Source organism: Periophthalmus magnuspinnatus, chromosome 18 (genome assembly GCF_009829125.3).
Source record: "Periophthalmus magnuspinnatus isolate fPerMag1 chromosome 18, fPerMag1.2.pri, whole genome shotgun sequence".
NCBI classification, from domain to species: Eukaryota; Metazoa; Chordata; class Actinopteri; order Gobiiformes; family Gobiidae; genus Periophthalmus; species Periophthalmus magnuspinnatus.
The window spans coordinates 20142909-20163560 of NC_047143.1; the positions used below are offsets into that span (position 1 = coordinate 20142909).

Genomic DNA, 20652 nt, shown 5'->3' on the forward strand with positions numbered 1-20652 from the left:
GATCGTGCAATCTGATGTGCTTTATTCACTGACTGGAGCTCATTGGTCACTTATCTTTTACAAACAATATAAAACACCTCTCAACTCAAGAGTTTAGTGATTTGCTCATTGATTCTATAGAAATCTGCGAGGTTATTCAGTCTCTTGTGATATATTTTTTTGTCTTTTTTTCCTTGTAAGCAGCCTTATTTGTTTTAATATGAACAGACCTCATGCATGTTGTTGATTGGCTACTCCACCTGTCCCTCACGCCCATCTGAACTCATAGAGATTCACCAGTGACCATACTCACATCTTTGTAAAGACAAACAGAGAATTAATCCAAGAACCCAGATCAGTCAAGATGCTTTAATCTTTTATTGAAGTTGATATTTGTATTTGTTCCTGAAATATTAAACATTTTTATTCAAGCCAGACAGTTTCCCCATTTTTCATTTTGTCTGTGAGTTAAAAAAATATTCAAGTTTGTCTGTAAAAGTAAAAGTTCTTAGCTGTCTTTCAGTAACACTAATTTATTGCTGCAATATTTGCGTCTAAAAAAACAGCGTAAATATCATTACTAAATAACTTCATATTGTTTTTCCATAATAGCGTAAAGAGAAAACATGAATTACTAATAATAAGCTCTTATGAAGCAAATATAAAGATTATTAGGTGTTTACTGTGACCCGGCTGCATATAAAAGCCTTTATTCAAAGTGCATATGACAGGTCAGGCTCCTCATTTCACTAAAATATAGTTAGCATCAATACCTTTAACATTTTACTAACATCCTGCTTGCCTAGTTTTTTCTAGTTTTTAAATGTTGGTGAAGTTTATAATATAGATGTGACATAGGAACGATAATGTTAACAAAGGCTTATCTAAATTGCGCAGTAGTATTGATTAGACAAATAAAAATAAATGACAACATCTTTATTTTGTTTAATAAAGGTTTAAACTACCAGAAAAATGTGTTCCTTGCTCGTAAATTGTCCCCGACATTTTGGATGAAATTTTAGTTATTGGTGACAAAGGTAGAGGTATTCTGTGTTAGAAGTCACAGCTCCTTCCTGTATTTTTATCCTTTTCTTTTTAAACCTTTTCCAACATACTGCTACTTAACTGATGATAAATATTTACAAGTTCTAAACCAAATAAAAATGAGAAAAACCTGAAAACTTGTCATTTGCACTTTACACGTCCTGTGACCTCCCTATGGCTCCACAATGATGGACTCCTCTCCATAGACCTGCCTGAGCGCGGGACAGTCCAGACTTGCGATAATCCTGGTTGTCCCAGCTCTCTGCGGATTGAACTTCTCTGACCAAACCAGAGACGAGTTCGGAGTCAGCAGACTGAAGAGGGACAGAGAGAAAAACTTTAATAAAATGTATACATGTAAATGTATGAACAATGTCAGAAGAATAATCTTAATTTATTTGCCAGCAACACTATTTAATGTAAAATATAAATGTAATAAAAATATAGAAGTATAAATACACATAACATAATAAACATAAATGGAAATCAGTTTAGGTTCGGCAGCAAAATGTTGAAAAGAAAAAAGGTAGTTAATTGTTAATAAAGTTAGTCCAGACAGTTGGTCATAAACAGTGTCAATGGGTTTCAGAATGATAAAAAAGTGAAAACTGAAACCAAAACATTCTATCTTTAGAACTGTGGAAACAGAAAGCTGAAACCCAAGAATATGTACATACACGTGTTTATCTTTTAGTTTGGAAGACGTTATTGTCATTTCGTTTAACTTAGTTTCATCTGACAGTATTTGTAATACAACATATTTTGTTTGCTATGACAGAAACAAAGTCTTATTGCAATTGATCAAACTACCTGCTCAAATGGAAAGGGATGAAAATTAAAGTGTCTATTCAAATCAAGATAAAAGTGTTTAATTTAAGCTATCATAATTAAGTTATTTATTTCAATTTGTCTAGCCCTACAAACATGGTACTCAATGAGATATTCAGAAAGCAAATGTCATTTATACTCACCTGTAGTATCTGAAACGCGGCAGCATGGCTCCAGGCCCCTCCATCCTCATGTAGATTCCTTCCAGGTTAAAGGTGAATGGGTTTGTGAACTGCACCGTGGCCAACATCTCCTCACTCACTCTGGCCACTCCAGATACCTGCTCACATCACAGGGAATGTTTAAATGTATGTCAGATATATTCATTTTATACAGTTGATTTTAGACTTATCCCAGACCTTGATAAAGAGTTTGGGGTTGTGCAGAGTCACCACTTTCATGGCGGTGACAATCTGCCCAGTCTCCTTCACTTTTCCGGTCACAATGAAGTTGAGATTAGCCTGTTCCACCAGGTGCTTCATGTAGCTCCGAGCCTCAATGTCCACCAGCTCCTTCACACCTGGGCACAGAAGGAAACTATGTTATATACTACTCACAGTTACTTATAACATAACTCTACTTAATACTACAATGCTACTTTTGTGTAGCAAATGTGCAAATTTCTCCCATTTACTGTAAAAAAACAACAATAAATGCTTTCCTCTCCTATGGTATATTAATAATAAAACTGTGTAAGTACTATATAAATAGTACTCACTCTTGTTGGGCCCTATGGTGACAGAGGGAGTTCTGAAGAGGAACTCTGAGCTGGTGACTCCGGTGTAGTAGACCACGCTGCCGCTCACGTATGCGTCCACCGTGCGGCGCTGTTGGCTGCGGTTCACAAACTCCACACTGAGCTCCAGATCCTGTCCCACTGCCAGCTCCACAGAGGGCAGCACCAGGTCGACATCAGCGGGAGGAGGGTCAGACTGCTCGCGCTTACACCCAAACTCCTCAGCCTTCTCCAGCACTGTACGCTCCTCTGTGCTGCCTAGAGATGAGATATTTGGAGATGTGGGTAGCACTTTATAATAACTATATTTATTCATGCCTTAATAAACTATTTGTTCATTATTAATTAAGTCATTATTCAGGCTGTATTAAGGCGAATTAAGTTTGTAATCAAAATTTGTAATAGGATAATACTTTTTTTTCTTGTGTTTTGTTGTATATCCCCGGACACATGTTTGCACCAAAATCAACACAGCACATTTTTTATTTGAATGCTTCTCTTTTACACTGGCAATAAATCTTTTCAGATTCTGATTCAGTAAAAACTGATTACTATTAGATTATTAAAACTTATTAAAAGGCAATTTGTTTTAATATCCCCTATTGGTGTCCTCAAATAACAGACAAGCTCAAATCTAACATTGATTTCACTGAACAATTGAAACAATAAAATGTGCTGTCAAAGTTCCTTCTTAAGACTTTACATTTTGTTTTTCTGGACAATTATTATTATTATTATTATTTTTATTGTTATTATTGTTATTATTATTATTATTATTATTATTATAAAACAGAATAAGCACCTCCCTTTACGTTGCCTGATCGTACAACTATAACAAAATACCTGTTGACAATAAACCTAAACAGGGTGTCTATGATATGGTGAGTCCTCAATAGTGTACAGCTTAAAAAGGAAGAGGAAGGGAGTATAAACTTGTTTTGATAGTGAGTCTAGTTTGACTAATTCCATTAGTCAAGGGTTTTTGGCCTAAATAGAAAAAAAGATGACTCATAATGGCAAAACATGGCACTACAGTTACGCCAAATTTGATAGATTTGGCAGTAATTATACAGTTTGTACTACATTCATTTTTATGCAGAACTTTTGCAGTGATTCCAACACAATGAATAGCAACTAGAGCAGTGTTTTGGTGGAAAATTAGCAAAAATGAATCACCAAAACCATCAGAACTGCCAGAGGTCATTTTCATAGTAAATTATGATCCTAAAATATGTGTTTAAAAAAAAAAAAAATAAAAAAAAATAAAAATAAAAAAAAAAAAATATATATATATATATATATATATATATATATATATATATATATATATATATATATATATATATATATATATATATATATATATATATATTTTATTTTTTTATTTTTTTTAATACAAAGTTAGTATGCTGTTTCTGCATTGTTGACAAAGAAGACAAATTATGCTTTTGTCTGGCATTTAACCTTAAACTATTACATACAGACATTATTTGTTTACATTTTTGTTCATTGTTCACAATGTTGATCTAAAATTACTTAGTTGACAAAAAGAGGGCTGGGAACTTGCTATTTAAAACTGAATTAATAGGCTCGACCTCTTCATAGTGATTTTTTATTTACTTGTCTTTGTTTTTGAAAAGTGTGATATTTTTAACCCTACAAGTATGATCCGAAGTCAGATATTTTGGAATAATTGCAAGTAAGTTCAAGTGAGTGGGTGGAGATACAGGGTAGATGAAAGCAGCAATTTTAGGAGCACTCAAGCCTAAAATGCAGGACAATACAGGATTATTCAAACATGCATGAATCAATTCAAACACATTGGCATCATAGTTAATCTGACATTTTCTTCACTTTCTTGTAAGTTTCTGAAATCTCAACATCACTTAAGGATAGAATTGGCATAACTTTTGTTGTTCTTGTAACTAGTTATGTGTTGTTGTTAATGTAACTTCTTTTGTATGTGACACTTGGTTGCTATGCCGACAAGTTGATGTGGAGGCTCTATTGGTCAGTTACTGGTCTGTTTTGGAGACTTGCTCCAGTGAGTTGAAACTCCTGTTGTTTTGCTCTTGTTTTAGTGTGGGTTACAGAGTACAGTAACCCTTGTGTTCAAAAAATAAACAACCAGAAATAATTTGGTGTCCTCAGATAACAAACAAGCTAAAATCTAATATTGATTTCATTGATAACAATTGAAACATTAACATGTGCTCTCAAAGTTGCTTCTTAACATTTTGTATTTTGGTTTTCTGGACAGTTATTATTATTATTATTATTATTATTATTATTATTATTATTATTATTATTATTATTATTATTATTATTATTATTATTATTATTATTGGAGGACAGAATATTATGATTATGATTATGATTATGATTATGATTATTATTGGAAGACAGAATAAACACCTCACTTTAGGTTGCCTAATCCTACAACTACAACAAAATACCTGTTGACAATAAACCTAAACAGGGTGTCTATGATATGGTGAGTCCTCAATAGTGTACAGCTTAAAAAGGAAGAGGAAGAGAGTATAAACTTGTTTTGATAGTGAGTCTAGTTAATTCCACTGGCCGAAGGTTTTTGGCCTAAATAGAAAAAAAGATGACTCATAATGGCAAAACATGGCACTACAGTTACGTCAAATTTGATAGATTTGGCAGTAATTATACAGTTTGTACTACATTTATTTTCATGCAGAACTTTTGCAGTGATTCCAACACAATGAATAGCAACTAGAGCTGTGTTTTGGTGGAAAATTAGCAAAAATGAATCACCAAAACCACCAAAACTGCCAGAGGGCCTTAGGGGGTTGAGCCAATACAACCAACCAAAACCAGCCACAAAACCAGTCATTTTCATAGTAAATTATGTGGTCCCAAAATATGTGTTTCTTAGTTTCAAAATATATTTTTTTAAAACTTTTGAATACAAAGAATTAGTATGCTGCTTCTGCAGTGTTCACAAAGAAGACAAATTCAGCTTTTTTCTGGCATTCAACACTGAACTATTGCATACAGACATTATTTGTTTACATTTTGTTCATTGTTCACAATGCTGATATAAAATTACTTAGTTAACAAAAAGAGGGTCGGCGACTTCCGATTTAAAACTGAACTAATAGGCTCATAATGATTTTTTTTTTTTAACTTGTCTTTGTTTTTGAAAAGTATGATATTTTTAACCCTATAAGTATGACCCGAAGTCAGTTATTTTAGGAATAACTCCAAATAAGTTCAAGTAAGTTAAAGATAAAATTGCCATAACTTTTGTTGTTCTTGTAACTGGTTATGTGTTGTTGTTAATGTAACTGCTTTTGTATGTGACACTTGGATGCTATGCCGACAAGTTGATGTGGAGGCTCTATTGGTCAGTTACTAGTCTGTTTTGGAGACTTGCTCCACTGAGTTGAGACACCTGTTGTTTTGCTCTTGTTTTTGCGTGGGTTACGAAGTACAGTAAAATTTGGTGTGCTTCCTTACACCAGAATGCTACAATATTTTGCAGGAATCCCAAATGTTACAGCTGATGGTAAACATTGACAAATTATTGATGAAGTTGAACAGGTTATATTGTTTTCCTTTTGTTCAACATTTGTTGACTGACTAATATTATACATTATAATAATTACCTTCTTCAAACTTGTATTGGTCTGTGATTTCTTTGCGAGTAAGCTCTCCAGGTGTTTTGGTGAAAATGCCTCGTCCCACGTGAGAATGGTTCACTTTCACTGGCTCCAGGGTCCCATCTTTACCGCGCATGTAGAAAACTACATCGCTGTTCACCTACAAGATAAAAAAAACATATACAATTTATTGAGCTAAAAATGATCTTTATGTCGAAATTGAACAATAAGAACTCCACCTCAGCAAAGACAAAGGGGGCGTCGTAGGGGTAACACATCTGTCCGTGTTTGATGGCATTGACAGAGGCAGGTCCACATCTGTACATGCCTGTAGATTGTATAAAAGACAAAAAAGAATAATATTTAAATATTAAAAACTATGTCTCTGTTTAATTAATAATGAACAAATATGAAAATTAAGAATGACTGATTAGAGTTAGGAGTTAGGGTTGTTAGAGTATTAATTAGATTACTAAGCATGAGTCATTCTCAATAAACTATTTGTTCAATATCAGTTAAGTCTTCGTTCACGCTTAATCAGGCCTATCAAAAGCATAGTTATTATTATATTTTTTTAACCTTTACCAGACAAAACATTCTGAGCAAATTCACTTATGAAATGTTACTGAAACACTGTATAGTTTGGTCATCTAGGAACTGGACTTTTTGATAAGGTACTATCGGCATATTAAAACCGCAATGGCCTCTATGACGAACAGCGCCCGGTAACCTAACTGTTAGCGACACTACTTCCTGTCCAAGTTTATCTCTATGGGTTTTTTGTCAAGTCACGCTAAAATGAATACAAATTTAAAGATAAGGCAGTAGACAGGAAGCTGTGGGTGGATGTCACTGACAACATGTTAAAAACTACACAATAAAATTAATACTTCACTGGAGGACACTTGTGTTTAGAAAGAGGAAGGTTTGTGTCTCAATGCTAATGCTAATGCTAATTTTGAGGCATAATAAATAAAACAGCACAAACTAAAGTATTCCAAATATAAATCTCATTGTGTTGTCTTTATTTAAATTAATTTGAATTTTAAGAGATGGTTAATTTTATGTTTTCTGATTTTAATAAAAGTGACAGTTAGCTTTGAGACACAGTGAGCTAGTTAGCATGCTGCTGTGTACAGAGCCTATCGTTTTGGTCAGCCAAATTGTGGTATGTGTCCTAAAATATCATACATCATGTATTGCTTTTAAAACTACTTACCATGACATTGATACACTGCCTGGCTAAAAAAAAGTCGCCACCAAAAAAGGTCACACACTCTAATATTTCGTTGGACCGCCTTTAGCTTTGATTGCGGCACGCATTCAGCGTGGCATTGTTTCGATAAGCTTCTGCAATGTCACAAGATTTATTTTATATTTATATGATGGTAGAGTCTGACCGCTGCACAAAGCCTTCTCCAGCACATCCCAAAGATTCTCAATGGGGTTAAGGTCTGGACTCTGTGGTGGCCAATCCATGTGTGAAAATGATGTTTCATGCCCCTGAACCACTCTTTCATAATTTGAGCCCAATGAATCCTGGCAATGTCATCTTGGAATATGCCCGTGCCGTCAGGGAAGAAAAAATCCATTAGAGGAATAACCTGGTCATTCAGTATATTCAGGTGACCTTATTCTTTGAACACAGACTGTTGCTGAACCTAGACCTGACTAACTGGAGAAGGCTTGTACCTATTTCCTTAATTAAATCCAGATGGCAACTTTTTTTTGGTCAGGGAGTGTATTTCTCTTCGTATAATGCAATATAGTGATTCAAAGCTACAAAAACTCAATGTATAATCTTTAGAGCCCATTAAACATGTATTTATAGGTAAAAATGGGCAGAAAAAGTGAATTGTTTACCATCACTGGTCTCCTGTGGTGTAGCATCAACGACCTGCCAGCCTCCAAAACCTGCAGGAAGGTCCTTTCTGGCCATGTAGCACTCGTTCCAGCAATGGTAGTTCCTTTTGGTTAAAAATAAACATTACAAAGGGATTTAATAGGGTTTAAAAGGAGCATATTTGATTAATTTAATAAGTGAGTAGAGTTACCAGATTGAGTCCTTTGTTTGTCCGCGGTCAATTCTGCCGTTTTCATCCAGAATTATGTCAGTTTTCAGGTTTCCGTTGTTGTCATGAGCAGAGAAGAAGTTGGTCACCACACGAGACGGGATCCCAAGACACCGCAGAACTGAAACACATTTTTGACTTGATATCAGGACTTATAAATGACCAGTTTAGTTTAGTTAAGAATTGTAAAAATACAGACATAAAGAGCAGGGTGTCAGGATCACTACAGTTTTTAATTTCGTGTTGACAGGACCAATAATTCCAGACAAATCCACATTCAAAGTGGAAATCGTTTGTACAATATATTAAAACTAAAACCATGCAGGCATTACTGCTATCGACAGATGTGCATGCACAACAGCTACTGTGTGATGTTGTACGGGCAGATGGAACCGCACACACAGAGGCAGAGGGAAGGAAACACTGGACTTTTAGTCAAATTGTGCAATTGTGAAACGCGAAGAGACATAAAGAGGCAATCTGTGGCCCTGACTCAGAGCTTTCCCCTAAACAAGAGGGCAGTGACTACTCTTCAACATCATGCGCAATTACTGCCACAGGATTGGCTATTGACCTGTCGATTAAAATGCACTTGCCTTATCACCGAGATCGGCCAAAGTTTAGATCGCAATCTATCAATCTATTGCCTTTCGATTTTTGGCACAGCCCTACTGCACACTGATAATATGGAGTAAGTGTCTTTTACAGGAGTTGAAGACTGCAGCATAGACCCAGCACTGGGCATAGCAGACCGAGCGCTGACTGCTGGCGTAGGTCAGCAGGATGTCCGTGCTCCCAGTCCAGGAGGTGGGGGCCACTCCATAGGTGTAGTCCCCGCTCCAGTTCCCCACCAGCACCCCCTCGTCATCACGGGAGTTCAGCTACAAAGGAAGGAGCATAACAAGGAAAGCAAATTGAGCACTGCAGAAAAGGATTATCTCACATGGTTTAAAATTACTTCAATTTCACCAAATATATTTTAGTAGTTTTGACTAAGACCAGGTTGCTTATATGACTTATGAATAAAAAGAAGAAAAATGTGTATTTACAATTTCACAGGCTAAAAGATCAACGCAAACATGCTTTAAACTACTACTAGCCATGCTACAAATAACTCATTTTTGAATGCCTCAGTTAAATATATTTCGTGATGATGACTAGTTAGGTTAACTTGGTATGCACTGGCCAGTATCTATTAAAGTGGCTATTGACAAAACTGCTAACATCAACAAATAAAAACAGTATGAATGTGCACGAATGATTACAAATGAAACATATAACTAAAACTAGAATCTATATGGAAGTGAGGTCTATAATATTACAAACTAACATTTTGTAACATTTTTTGTAAGTTAAAATTACTGTCCACTATAAATGACTGTGCATTTGGCTACACTTCCTGGATCCATGTTATTGATTTACTAACGTGCACTGCCAAATTGTATCTGACTACTTAAGAAACAGCCAATCACAAGGCACACCAAAAGAATTTAAATCATAATTTGTCAAAGTCAATATATTAATCAAATTTACGGTTAAGTAAGTTAAGGTTCAGCTTAAACTCCTTCAGTCACTGTTCATAGTAAACATTCTGAATCAAGCCCTGTTTAAGTTAATGACTTGCTAAAATAAAATACTACTACTCCTACAAAAAATTCAAAACCAGATTTTTTTTATATTGTATAAATTATATTTGCATATTTAAAAAATGCATTTATTTTTTGTGTTTTAAGAACCCTTTCACTGACCATAGCCGAGGCCTGGCGCACAACTTTGACTGCGTCTCCTCTGTTGGTGATGGGCATCTGAGAACGGTCCAGAATGTACAGACAGGCGTCCAAGACCCCATAGTTAAACTAGAGACAACAACACAGGAAATTAAGTATTATAAGTTATACAAATTGCACTTTAGATTGTAGGGATGTCAGAGTATCCAAATGTGTGGTATTATGGATTATAAATCACAATAATTGCTACATTAGTTTATAAATGATGGATTGAATAGGTACTTTTTTGTTTGTATTAGTGGGGAACTACATATAAGACTGTTATGTCTTTAACAATATTGTACATTTAGAATAGTTGGGACAATCCAGCTTCAGGGTTATATTGTCAGTCGCATGAATTAGTAGAAATAATATAATAATACCGTTTATTGTCTATATTTTCTTATATATATCAATATATCATTTGATGTGTTGTTGTGTTATGGAAAGGCCTTCAATATTTTTTACAATAATACAAGGAGGCTGACAGTAGAAAGGCTACTTTTGTTGCTTTAGTTAAACACTAAATAGGATAGATAGATTAGATAGAGTTTAGTAAATACTGTACCTGTCCAAAGTTCCAGGTCCTCTCTGCAATGTCATCATAGGAACCGTGGTAAATGATTCCCATCTCGTTCATCACACATTCTTGTCTCTCAGTCTCATCATTCAGAAACACCTCGTCATCTTGAGCAGAGAAAATTACATGTAAGTAAACAGCCCCACTGTACAATATTCCTGGAGGTGGGCATGCCACCTGCTTCTCTTCATGCTGCATTTCCTAGGGAATTGGCTTTAACTTATCTAGCAAGCAGTTGGTATGCCCGCGTGCCGGTCAAGTTACAAGTCAGGTATGTGGAAAGGCAAGCCTCAAGTTTTTCATGTTATTTCTGAGCAATAAAATCCTTGTAATAAAATAACAATTTTCTATGTTAGTATATTTCTTGGCTGAAATGTTACATAATATGGCTTTACCAACCTGCTGCCCATGGGTTGAACAAGATGTAGAGGTCACGGCTCTTCTCTCGTTTGGTTCTGCGGATGCCATAGGGTGTTACCACGGCAACATACATGTGGTATTTACCAACAATGCAGTTGGGATCCGGGGTTATGCCCATGGTCAAGGTGTTTTCAAATGTATCAGTGATGCGACCTTTCCAAGATGTCTGCCGGTCTTTGCTCGTGAACACTGGCATGTATGTGCCTTTACTGTACTGAGGACTGGAGCCTACAAAAAGGGTCAATGGGATATAAATGTATGATAGTTTAGTATAATTTCTATTGTACAGTATGATTTTTGAAATGTAGTTTTTTAAATAAATAAAGGTTGATACATACAAGGGCAGAATGACCTTGAGAATGAGAGTATCAAACCATACAATGTCTCCACTGACTACAACCAAAATTTGATAACCAATCCATGGCTACAAAATATAATGAACTATTAATAAATGAAATGCTGTAAATGAAAGGTGTATTTTTGTTTATCCATTAAGACTAATGTGATCCTTCTGTTTTTAAGTGTATAAAAATCTAATAAAATTCTAGTTCTAGTCTCCATATTACAGTAAAATAATAATAATACTAAAAATATACATCTATCTTTCAAACAGCTCATCTAGTTCTCACCAATGACAAACTCCACAGCAAACTTGTCCTCTGAGGGCTTGTATGGGCGATTAAAGATGATCTTGATTTCAAACTCTTGTCCACGCCTCACAACCAGGGCATTCAGGTTAAAGAGGTGAGTTTTGTGACTGATCCTGTTTTTGCCTTCAGGAAGATGCTTCATGTCCACATCAACGATGTCCAAAAACTCTGGGGAAAGAAGAAAATGCATTTGAGGAACAAAATGTATAAAACTATGCTATTTCAAATAAAAAGGTAAAATTAATCAAGTTATTTATTTTAAATATAGAGAATAACTAATATTAACTCTCACAAAAAGGTGAAAACACTCTTTTTTGGTTTTGTTTGGTTTTAATGACCTCTAAAACTGATGAAATGTTAATTAAACCATAATATATATATATATATATATATATATATATATATATATATATATATATATATATATATATATATATATATATATATATATATTTTTTTTTTTTTTTTAACATGCAAGTTCCTGTTACCATTAGTGTCGTCACAGTACTAAAATTTCAAACTCAATACTAAGGAAAATAATTGCTACTCAATACCAATTTTGATATCACTATCATAATAAAAATAGATTTTTGAGAGTAATATTTGAATGTATGGTTCCACACAAAATAATAGTACTTTCTTTAATGTTTCCTTGGTTCTGATATAGATCAAGACCAACTATTCAGGAAAGGTCCAATTTTGTCCTATTTATGTATTTTTTCAGTATTTCTAGGTTCAGTTGACCTTATTCTGCCCCACTCACTTTTGCCTCAAAATGACATTAAAACCGCACTTTCTTTGTGGCGGCACTTCCGCTTAAGTGGGAATCCCCTGCTAAAATATGATATAAAGTAGGCTGCTTTGTGTGAAATGTTCAATGTTCATGTACAGCAACAAATCAACAGGGCATCAATTCTGGAGGCTTTAAAATGGCTTTGTAGTACATCTAGAACTTATTTGCTGTCAAGATCAGCATCCCCATACAAAATAATACAACCTGAATGGCAATGGCAACGCCCATGGCAACTTCCAGAATACTAGTTTTAATATTGATTAGTATCTTAAAAGAATTAATCCATTAAAATAATAGTTTGAATGTAAGTGAAAAAGATTTTTTTTTTTTAAGCAAAAATGACTTTATTATGATACTCAAGTACTGGTACATTTTGTGACTTTTTTCACTATAACCAATAGCTATTGCTTTGGCTCACCGGTCAGGGGTGGGTACCCTCTAGGCCCGGGCGCCACAAAGTACTCGTACTCTGGGATGTCAGAAGTGTCCAAGTTTGAGTTGGCGGCCGGGCCAGCAGTGCGCCCTCTGTTGGTGATTCTGGGGCGTGGTCCGGAGGGAGGAGGGGGAGGGGCAGAAGATTCGACGAAAGTGGATGGGTCCGACATAGTGAAGGTAGATCAGAGTCACTGAAAAAAAGACAAGAAAACAGAAGACTCACTAGCCACAATGTTAGGTACACCTGCTGTAATGCTTAAAATGTAAATATTTCTAACATTCCAGAGCAAACATACAAAACATTTTTATTATTGAAGAGTTACTTAAAGGAGCTATATCCGATTGTTTTCATGTAACAAAGTCAAATGTTTTACCACAGCACAGAGATATACAGCTCTTTGGGTCAAAAAAGACACCAGAGTTCTGTCAACATCTAAATATAAAGTGTTTTATCCTCCATTAACCATGTGAGCTGTTAGCATGCTAGTTGTTGTTAGGACTATCGTGATGGCAAACACTTGACTTTTGTATTTATCTATTTGCTTCAAAAACACAAAACATATCCAATCATCTGGTCTGCAGACATTCTTATAGTATAATCTGCATCTGGTTTCAATATAAAGAACAACCCTGCTCTGCCAGTAAACAATAACCACAGCCCAACAAACATATTGCAATGTGGCTTTGAGAATCATGACTATACTTTGAAAAAATGTCTTGCATCACAATTGGTTTGCATCTGTGCTGGTTTCTAATGGTAAATAGTTATTTGGCTTTGCTAAAACATTACAATTGGGAGTCTTGGTGATTTAAAGGGCCCATATTATGCTATTTTCTGATCTATGTCATAATGTTGTCATTCAAAAACATACCTGAAGTTGTGTTTTGTTTCATTCACACATATTAAACACACAAACCATGCATATTTAGGGTGAATACCTCTCTCAAACAGAAAACACTCTGTTCCACCTTGTGATGTCATGTGGCAATACAGGAATCACTCCAGTGTGTTTTTAAACTCCTTACAACTTCACTAGAATCATTTAAATAATTTGAGCCCTGGAATTTCCAATCTCTACTGAATAAATGATAAAAGTTACCTGTTCACTTGAAATCTACAGCTTCATGAAATCACAAGTTACTCACAAACATAATCATAAACACAATCCAGGTATGTATTTGATGAGGTAACAACATTCTAACATGGCCTAAAGCTCACACGAGTCAATTTTGCTAAATATAGGACCTTGAATCATTAACGACACTGCAGCTAATTCACCGTTGGTTTGTCCTAAAAGTCAACATTATATAAAATGCATGAGTAACATAATAAACATATGTATGCTCTGTATGGAAAGTCTGACTAAAGACAGGTTGTGGTTGCCTCATGTGTAAAATAAACATGTGACTTACACACAAGCTTCATTCACGCAACATTGCTACTAATCTTCAACATGTATTTAAACTGACATGTTGACATTAACCATAACACAAGTTTTACATAAAAAGTTGGTAAATATGGTAGTTATATCTCTTTTTCATATATATACTACAGTAAAAGAAGGTATTATGAGTGTGAACCTTTCAGTGACTACCTATTGTGTCAAGTTTATTCAGGGAGGTGGTTTCTATAGGTTTGCATCCAATACATTTATAATACATTAAGACAACATAAGGGGAACAATTACTCTGAACATTAATTTCTGTAATTCTTGTACCAAATATGTCTATGTGCATGTATGAGGTTAGCTATTGCGGGTACATTTAAGCTAATTAATGTCCATTAAAGTGGTACTAGGTAACTTTTCCATGTACATGCTTGTCTCCATGGTGATGTTATAGCTTATCCTGGAAGTATTACTAACATACTACTTGACATGTCTTCAGACACAAACCTTGCATAACAACATATATGCAGTGCCCATTCAAGACAAAATAATTCTATTCAATTCGCAACTGAAGTAAGACCTAAATTATATGGGAACAAACCAAACAACTGAATGTATTTCATATTTAGAAAAGTATGTGCTAAATGTAGCATGTACAGTGCGAGTAAAACTATTGCATTGGCTTTTGTGGCTGACCAAAGCAAATGAACATATTTTGAGTGGAAACGTGTTGTGGGTTTGACAAACTTAGCTATAATCCTGTCAACAAAGCCCCCAGTGTCCCGCTCCGAGTGACTCATTAAATCCACCAAAACTAAAATTACAGTTTAGAGTATGACCACAGGGGGGCAACGCCAGGGGATTATGTAATTACGTTGTGGGCATATGCAGTATTATGTTTTGTGTGAGGCTCTGTCACCTGCCCACCTCAAAGTTACATAATGTGTGCGCCTGGGCACTGCTGTCGGTCAGCCCAACACAGAGAAAGAAGGCACTGTTTAAAGGTGCACGATGTAGATTTTCATGCTTGCCTTAATAGAGTGATATTCTCGCTTGTTCCACAGTATGGCATTAAATGTAATTATCTTGCATTCTATCTTCCATTTCCACAGATCTGACCTCAAACTCGGCCTGGCGGTGTCATCTGCTTGTCTTCATGGAAATAAATACGTTTAATGCCATACTGTGGAACATTATAGTCAACGTGTAACATCTCTATGGAGACAAGAAGCGGCAGACCATACACCAGAATAGATACATAGTGAACATAAGTATAGTCTGTTAAGTGCCTTAAACACTGTTAGTATAATTACATAAGTAAAGTAAGTAAGTTTTGTAAAAAAAAAAAAAAAAAAAAAATTGTCTAGTTTTCCCTAGTTTGACAATTCTGGTAAAGTTTCTCATTTTAATTTCTGCTTGGACAAGAGCAGAATTTGTGACACAAGTATAAGCTTGTCTTAATCACAAAATGGTTATTATTTTGACAAATAAAAAATATATGACAACACCTTTATTTTGTTGCATGAATATTTAACGGCATGTTGAATGTATAGGAAACTCATGTAGCAGAAGGACACCCATGCAGATATGGAGAGATGCAAACATGAGTGTCTACCTTGGTGCTTATTAAAAAAAAATAAAAATAAAAAAATCAATATAAAGGCTCTGTTTAGTCAAGGAATAAAACTCAGGACCATTTCGTTGTGAGGTGAGGCTGGTGAGAGGCAATGGATAATTGGATGATTATGGATAATTGTTGAAAAGAAGTATTGTACAAGGCAGAGAAAGTTATGCAGCTCCAGCAGATGTTCACACCCATATTTCAAATACCCAAATGCTGACAGTGTATTGTTGGCACAGATTTCAAAAGTATGAATTTCATTAAGTGAGATTTGTGAACTTTTAATTACAATAGTTAAAACAATATTTGACCAATTAATACATAATAATATGTTTCATTCATTTGTAATTAGTTTCATTCAAACTGTTTCAAAATTATTCCATATTGCAGTTTCTGACACAATTCTTCCTGTTTACTGAAATACTTTCAAACATTTCAGTTAATCAATTGCATTACTTCTTCTTTAGTAGAGATTGGCATAGTAGTAGTAGTGGTAGTAGTTTTAGCAATAGTAAAACAAATCCAAGAATAAGTTGTAGAAGTTCAAGTAGCAGTAGTAGTTGTTGTAGTAGCACTAGCAGTTACGTATATCACATCATATGTTATATATACAAGAAGTTATATTTTTAGCAGTAGTAACAAAATACCAATAGCATTACTAGTAGTAGTTTTAGCTGCAGAAGTAGTAGTAGTACCTGTTGTAATCTGTAGAGAAGCTGCTGTCCTCAGTGCAAGAGCCTGGTCTGCCGTGGTTTGGGACACTGCAGTTCTGCTTTTAAACCCAGGAGGAGGCATCAAGGGGTAGACGTGTGTACTTTAGTGTACTTTTGTGTTGTGCAGTTTTTGTGCAGCCGTTCCAACTTGGGAGCAGGATGTGGAATCTACCGTCTCTGTACCAACCACAGGGGAGGATACAAAGATGAGGTGATGATAAATGAATGTGAAGTACTTTGAAATGCAGAGATCAACCAAATCAACTAACTGCAGCTATACAGGTATTCAACGAAGATGCTTAAATAACCATTTTGTTTAAATATATATTTCAATATTTATGTTATTTGTTTTTAATCAGCAATACTGTAAATATGAACTGAAAAGGAATGTGATTATGCTTTTTGAAGAACATTTTAAGGTCCACCATGTACATTTTCAGGTTAAAGGACTGCCACCTGCTTGTCTCAATGGAGATGTTATTTATTAGCCTACAATGCACAGTATTACACTAGATTTATATATCTCTATGGAGATAAACAGGTGCCACCACCACGCCAAGTTACAGGTTAGATCTGTGAAGGAAGCCTGCTCACAGAAAGAAGATATATTTTTTAACAATAAAAACACCGGTAACTGAGGGACATTCCAGACAAAAAGCTAATCTAAATTTTTATTTAGAAAAGCTTATTGTTGATGTTTTGAGCATTGAGCAATTTAGTATTGGTTTAAAATTCTTGTTTTATTGTAGCACTCTGAGATTCTATGAAACGAAGAGTGCATTAAAAATAAATTATTATAAAAATTATATTATTATTATTATTATTATTATTATTAAGCAATAAACATAAATATAAACATCTCCCTTTCTTTAGAATTGACAGCACACTTCATTTACAATGCAAAGTGCTTGCTCTGTTTTTGGAAAACATTTCAGAAATAACAATAAATATAATGCAACTATAATAACTAATTATTTATAAAACAACAGTTGGCCTTTTATGGATAAAAGAACCTCTGATTTCAGTGACAAGTTATAATGTTTACATCGCACAAAATAGGCCAGTTCAAAGTTGTGGTCTTTCAAACACTTTCCTTTAATATTGCTTTGGTTGGGAAGATTTACCATTGTGGTTCTAACATTTCCAGGTACAGCTATCAAAGTATGTAATTTATTTCCTGTCCACATCAAGTGACCTCTGGATCAAATGGTTTGTTGACAAAGTCAATGGATAATTTAGCACAACCACAAAATAAAAAGTCAATACAAGTGCTATTTGTGTTTCCACAGTGAATAAGGATTTTCTATTTTTACAGTGTTAAAGCAGATTCTGTCCAGGTTAAACAAACAATTTATTTATTATTTGCACTATTTTTGACTTTGGCATTTCTCAAATCTTAAACCAAGTTGCTTTAGCGGGAATATCAAACTTTTCTATTTACTGACAAAGACATAAACCTTGTGTCAATTACTTTTCAAAACACATTTTATGTTATTCCGTCCATATTTGGTTAAGTTTACTAAGTTTACAATACAGACAAAACATTATAATATGGGGCATATAAAATTACTAAATTTAGTTGTAACATGGCAAGATCAAGGGCCTGGCAACTATTCAATCAAAAGAAAAAGTCAGGTCATATAAATATAGTCAAAAGAGATAAGGGAAAACTGGTTCTTCTAAATGGGAGTATGACAATACATTTAAAAATATATGAAAATAACCAATAATTTAACATTTAAAGGTGTACTTTAAATGGGGGAGGGGGGAGTCTGCCACATATTTGTCTCCTTGGAGATCTTATTGCTGTGCCTACAATGTTCCAAAGTATGGCATTAAGCTGATCTATTTTGCATTTCTTGAATAGGTGTTTTTATTGCTCAAAAATATCTTGAAAATCATTGAAAAACACTTTTATTGTGAATGGGGTTCCCTCTCCACGGATCTGACATGTAATTTGGCCTGCTTGTCTCCAAGAAGATGGACAGGTTGAATACCATACTGAGTAACATTTCAGGCAAAACAATAACATCCCTATTGAGAAATGTTACATAGTTCAAGATGGATATTATTATTCTGTATTGAGTGGATAGTTTTGTCTTCTTTTAGTGATGCTTAAGTCAATAGGACATAACACAGTGTACAAGGATAGCAAAACCTTGTCCAAGCCCATGTAGTATAGCTCAAGTATAAATCAATAAGAAATAGAAAGTTCATTCAACAAGTTTTCTCTGAGGGCCATTTGTCCAAAAACTAATTTACTCCGAGATTGTATTGCTGTTATTTCCAACTATGGCCAGTCCACTTCCATTCAATTGGTCTGGCAATATCTTTCCTTTATCACAATCTACTCTTTTAGTGACAGTGGACAAGGCCAAAGAGAAAAATGTGAGTCAGGAGAATAGGAGGGTAAAATGTTCTTTATAAACCAATCAATACCAATTAAATATAGTCACATACCAACATAATAATCGCAAGTGTACTGTTGACTTCAAGGAAAAAAATCTTTACAATCTTCCATAAGTTGATAACATTAAATGACCATATATAGTAGACCACTGATTCTCAAACTTTTCATTTAAAGTTGAGAATTTTCAAGAATTCCGACAATTGTAAAATGTTAAAAGAGCCTAAATGATGACTAAATAAAGGAGGTTCTAAGCTAAAACTACTAAGCCAATAGCTTACAAAAACACAGTGATAAGTATGTTATTAAACTTATATAGCAACATGGAAACTTGAGCTTTATCAGGACTAGCATAATGCCATGTGGTAACATGTGGTAACATTAAATAAGCTACCAATATTTTATGCAGAAAATTAAATTCTGTTGTGTAAAAAAATATGTTTTGTGGTATAAAAATAAATATACCCTTTCCCTTAGTTTTACTAGTATGAACACCGCCTATGTCTAACTTTTGTACAAAAATAATTCTATAGGTGAGTACTGCCTACCCCCAGCTAAAAACCTCTGATAGCTCCATTTTAAAATTTATTTTGTCCATCTAATTAATAAAATGTAATTGACATTTCTTTAAGACAGCAACACATGATTGAATGTACATGATGAACATTGACAGAGGATATTAAAAAAATACATTTTTATTCATATTTCGTACACTGCAGAAAAGTGCTAGCACTGCAGGGAGCCTAATAAGGAGTAATTCATTTGACATGTACAAAAAGCACATTACCAACTAGTCCATCACGGTAATAAGCAGTGAACATTTAGACATACAGTTCTATGGAGTGAATAGGTCTGAATTAATACAGGCTATTCCATAAACAATGACTGCTTTTAGAAAAGTCAGAGGACAGCTGCTGGAAAGAGTGAATCATAGTTATTTATGTGCAGAAATGGACAGGTTGTACCATGTAACTGTTACCGCAGCGACAGCAATGACTAAGGACTAACAAAAAGTCCATTCAGAGCTATTTAAATGTGTCTTTAAAGTGGGACTAAACACTAAATTTACTTTTGTTTGCTACTACATGGTCTTTTAATAGCATTATCTACTGTCATTATTTTATGTTAGTGCAAACTAGGTAAATTTGTAGTGGTCTGGTCACAAACTGAGTGTGTGCTGCCTCCAGTGACTGCTGCAGTTTCCGGGAGTACCACCACAAAGAAAGCGTGGTTTAGAAGCATTCAGAGGCAAAAGTGGGCAGGGCAGAAAAAGGTCAATACACCAATAACACACCTTAATACCTACATTATTTTTTTTCTACTAGTTGGGTGCTGGATAACACCTAGGAAAAAATGGCATATAATGAAGAAAATTATGATACATTTTTTTTAACAGATTTTGATATGAAGACTTCAAGAGCAAAAAAAAAAAAAAAATTAAAGTTACCATTTTCTAAAGATATTAGCAATGATAATAATTCATTTGAATTCAATTCATTTTATTTTTGTAATGCCCAAAATCACAACAAAAGTTGTCTCGAAGGGCGTTCATGTTTTGGTTGATGGGGGAAACCGAAGTACCCGGAGG

General features: G+C 34.6%; 1 protein-coding gene across 1 annotated transcript; it reads right to left on the reverse strand.

The window, feature by feature from the left end:
• Positions 1-16764, reverse strand: f13a1b (coagulation factor XIII, A1 polypeptide b). Its single transcript, XM_033983954.2, has 15 exons — positions 16640-16764; positions 12919-13126; positions 11687-11875; positions 11037-11285; positions 10626-10744; positions 10040-10147; positions 8998-9172; positions 8274-8412; positions 8083-8186; positions 6459-6547; positions 6226-6379; positions 2570-2845; positions 2211-2371; positions 1995-2131; positions 1-1337 (listed from the first exon to the last, which is right to left on the reverse strand). The coding sequence occupies exons 2-15, from the start codon at positions 13103-13105 to the stop codon at positions 1196-1198; spliced, it is 2229 nt and encodes a 742-aa protein (XP_033839845.1). The 5' UTR covers positions 13106-13126; positions 16640-16764; the 3' UTR covers positions 1-1195.
• Positions 16765-20652: the final 3888 nt, after the last annotated feature.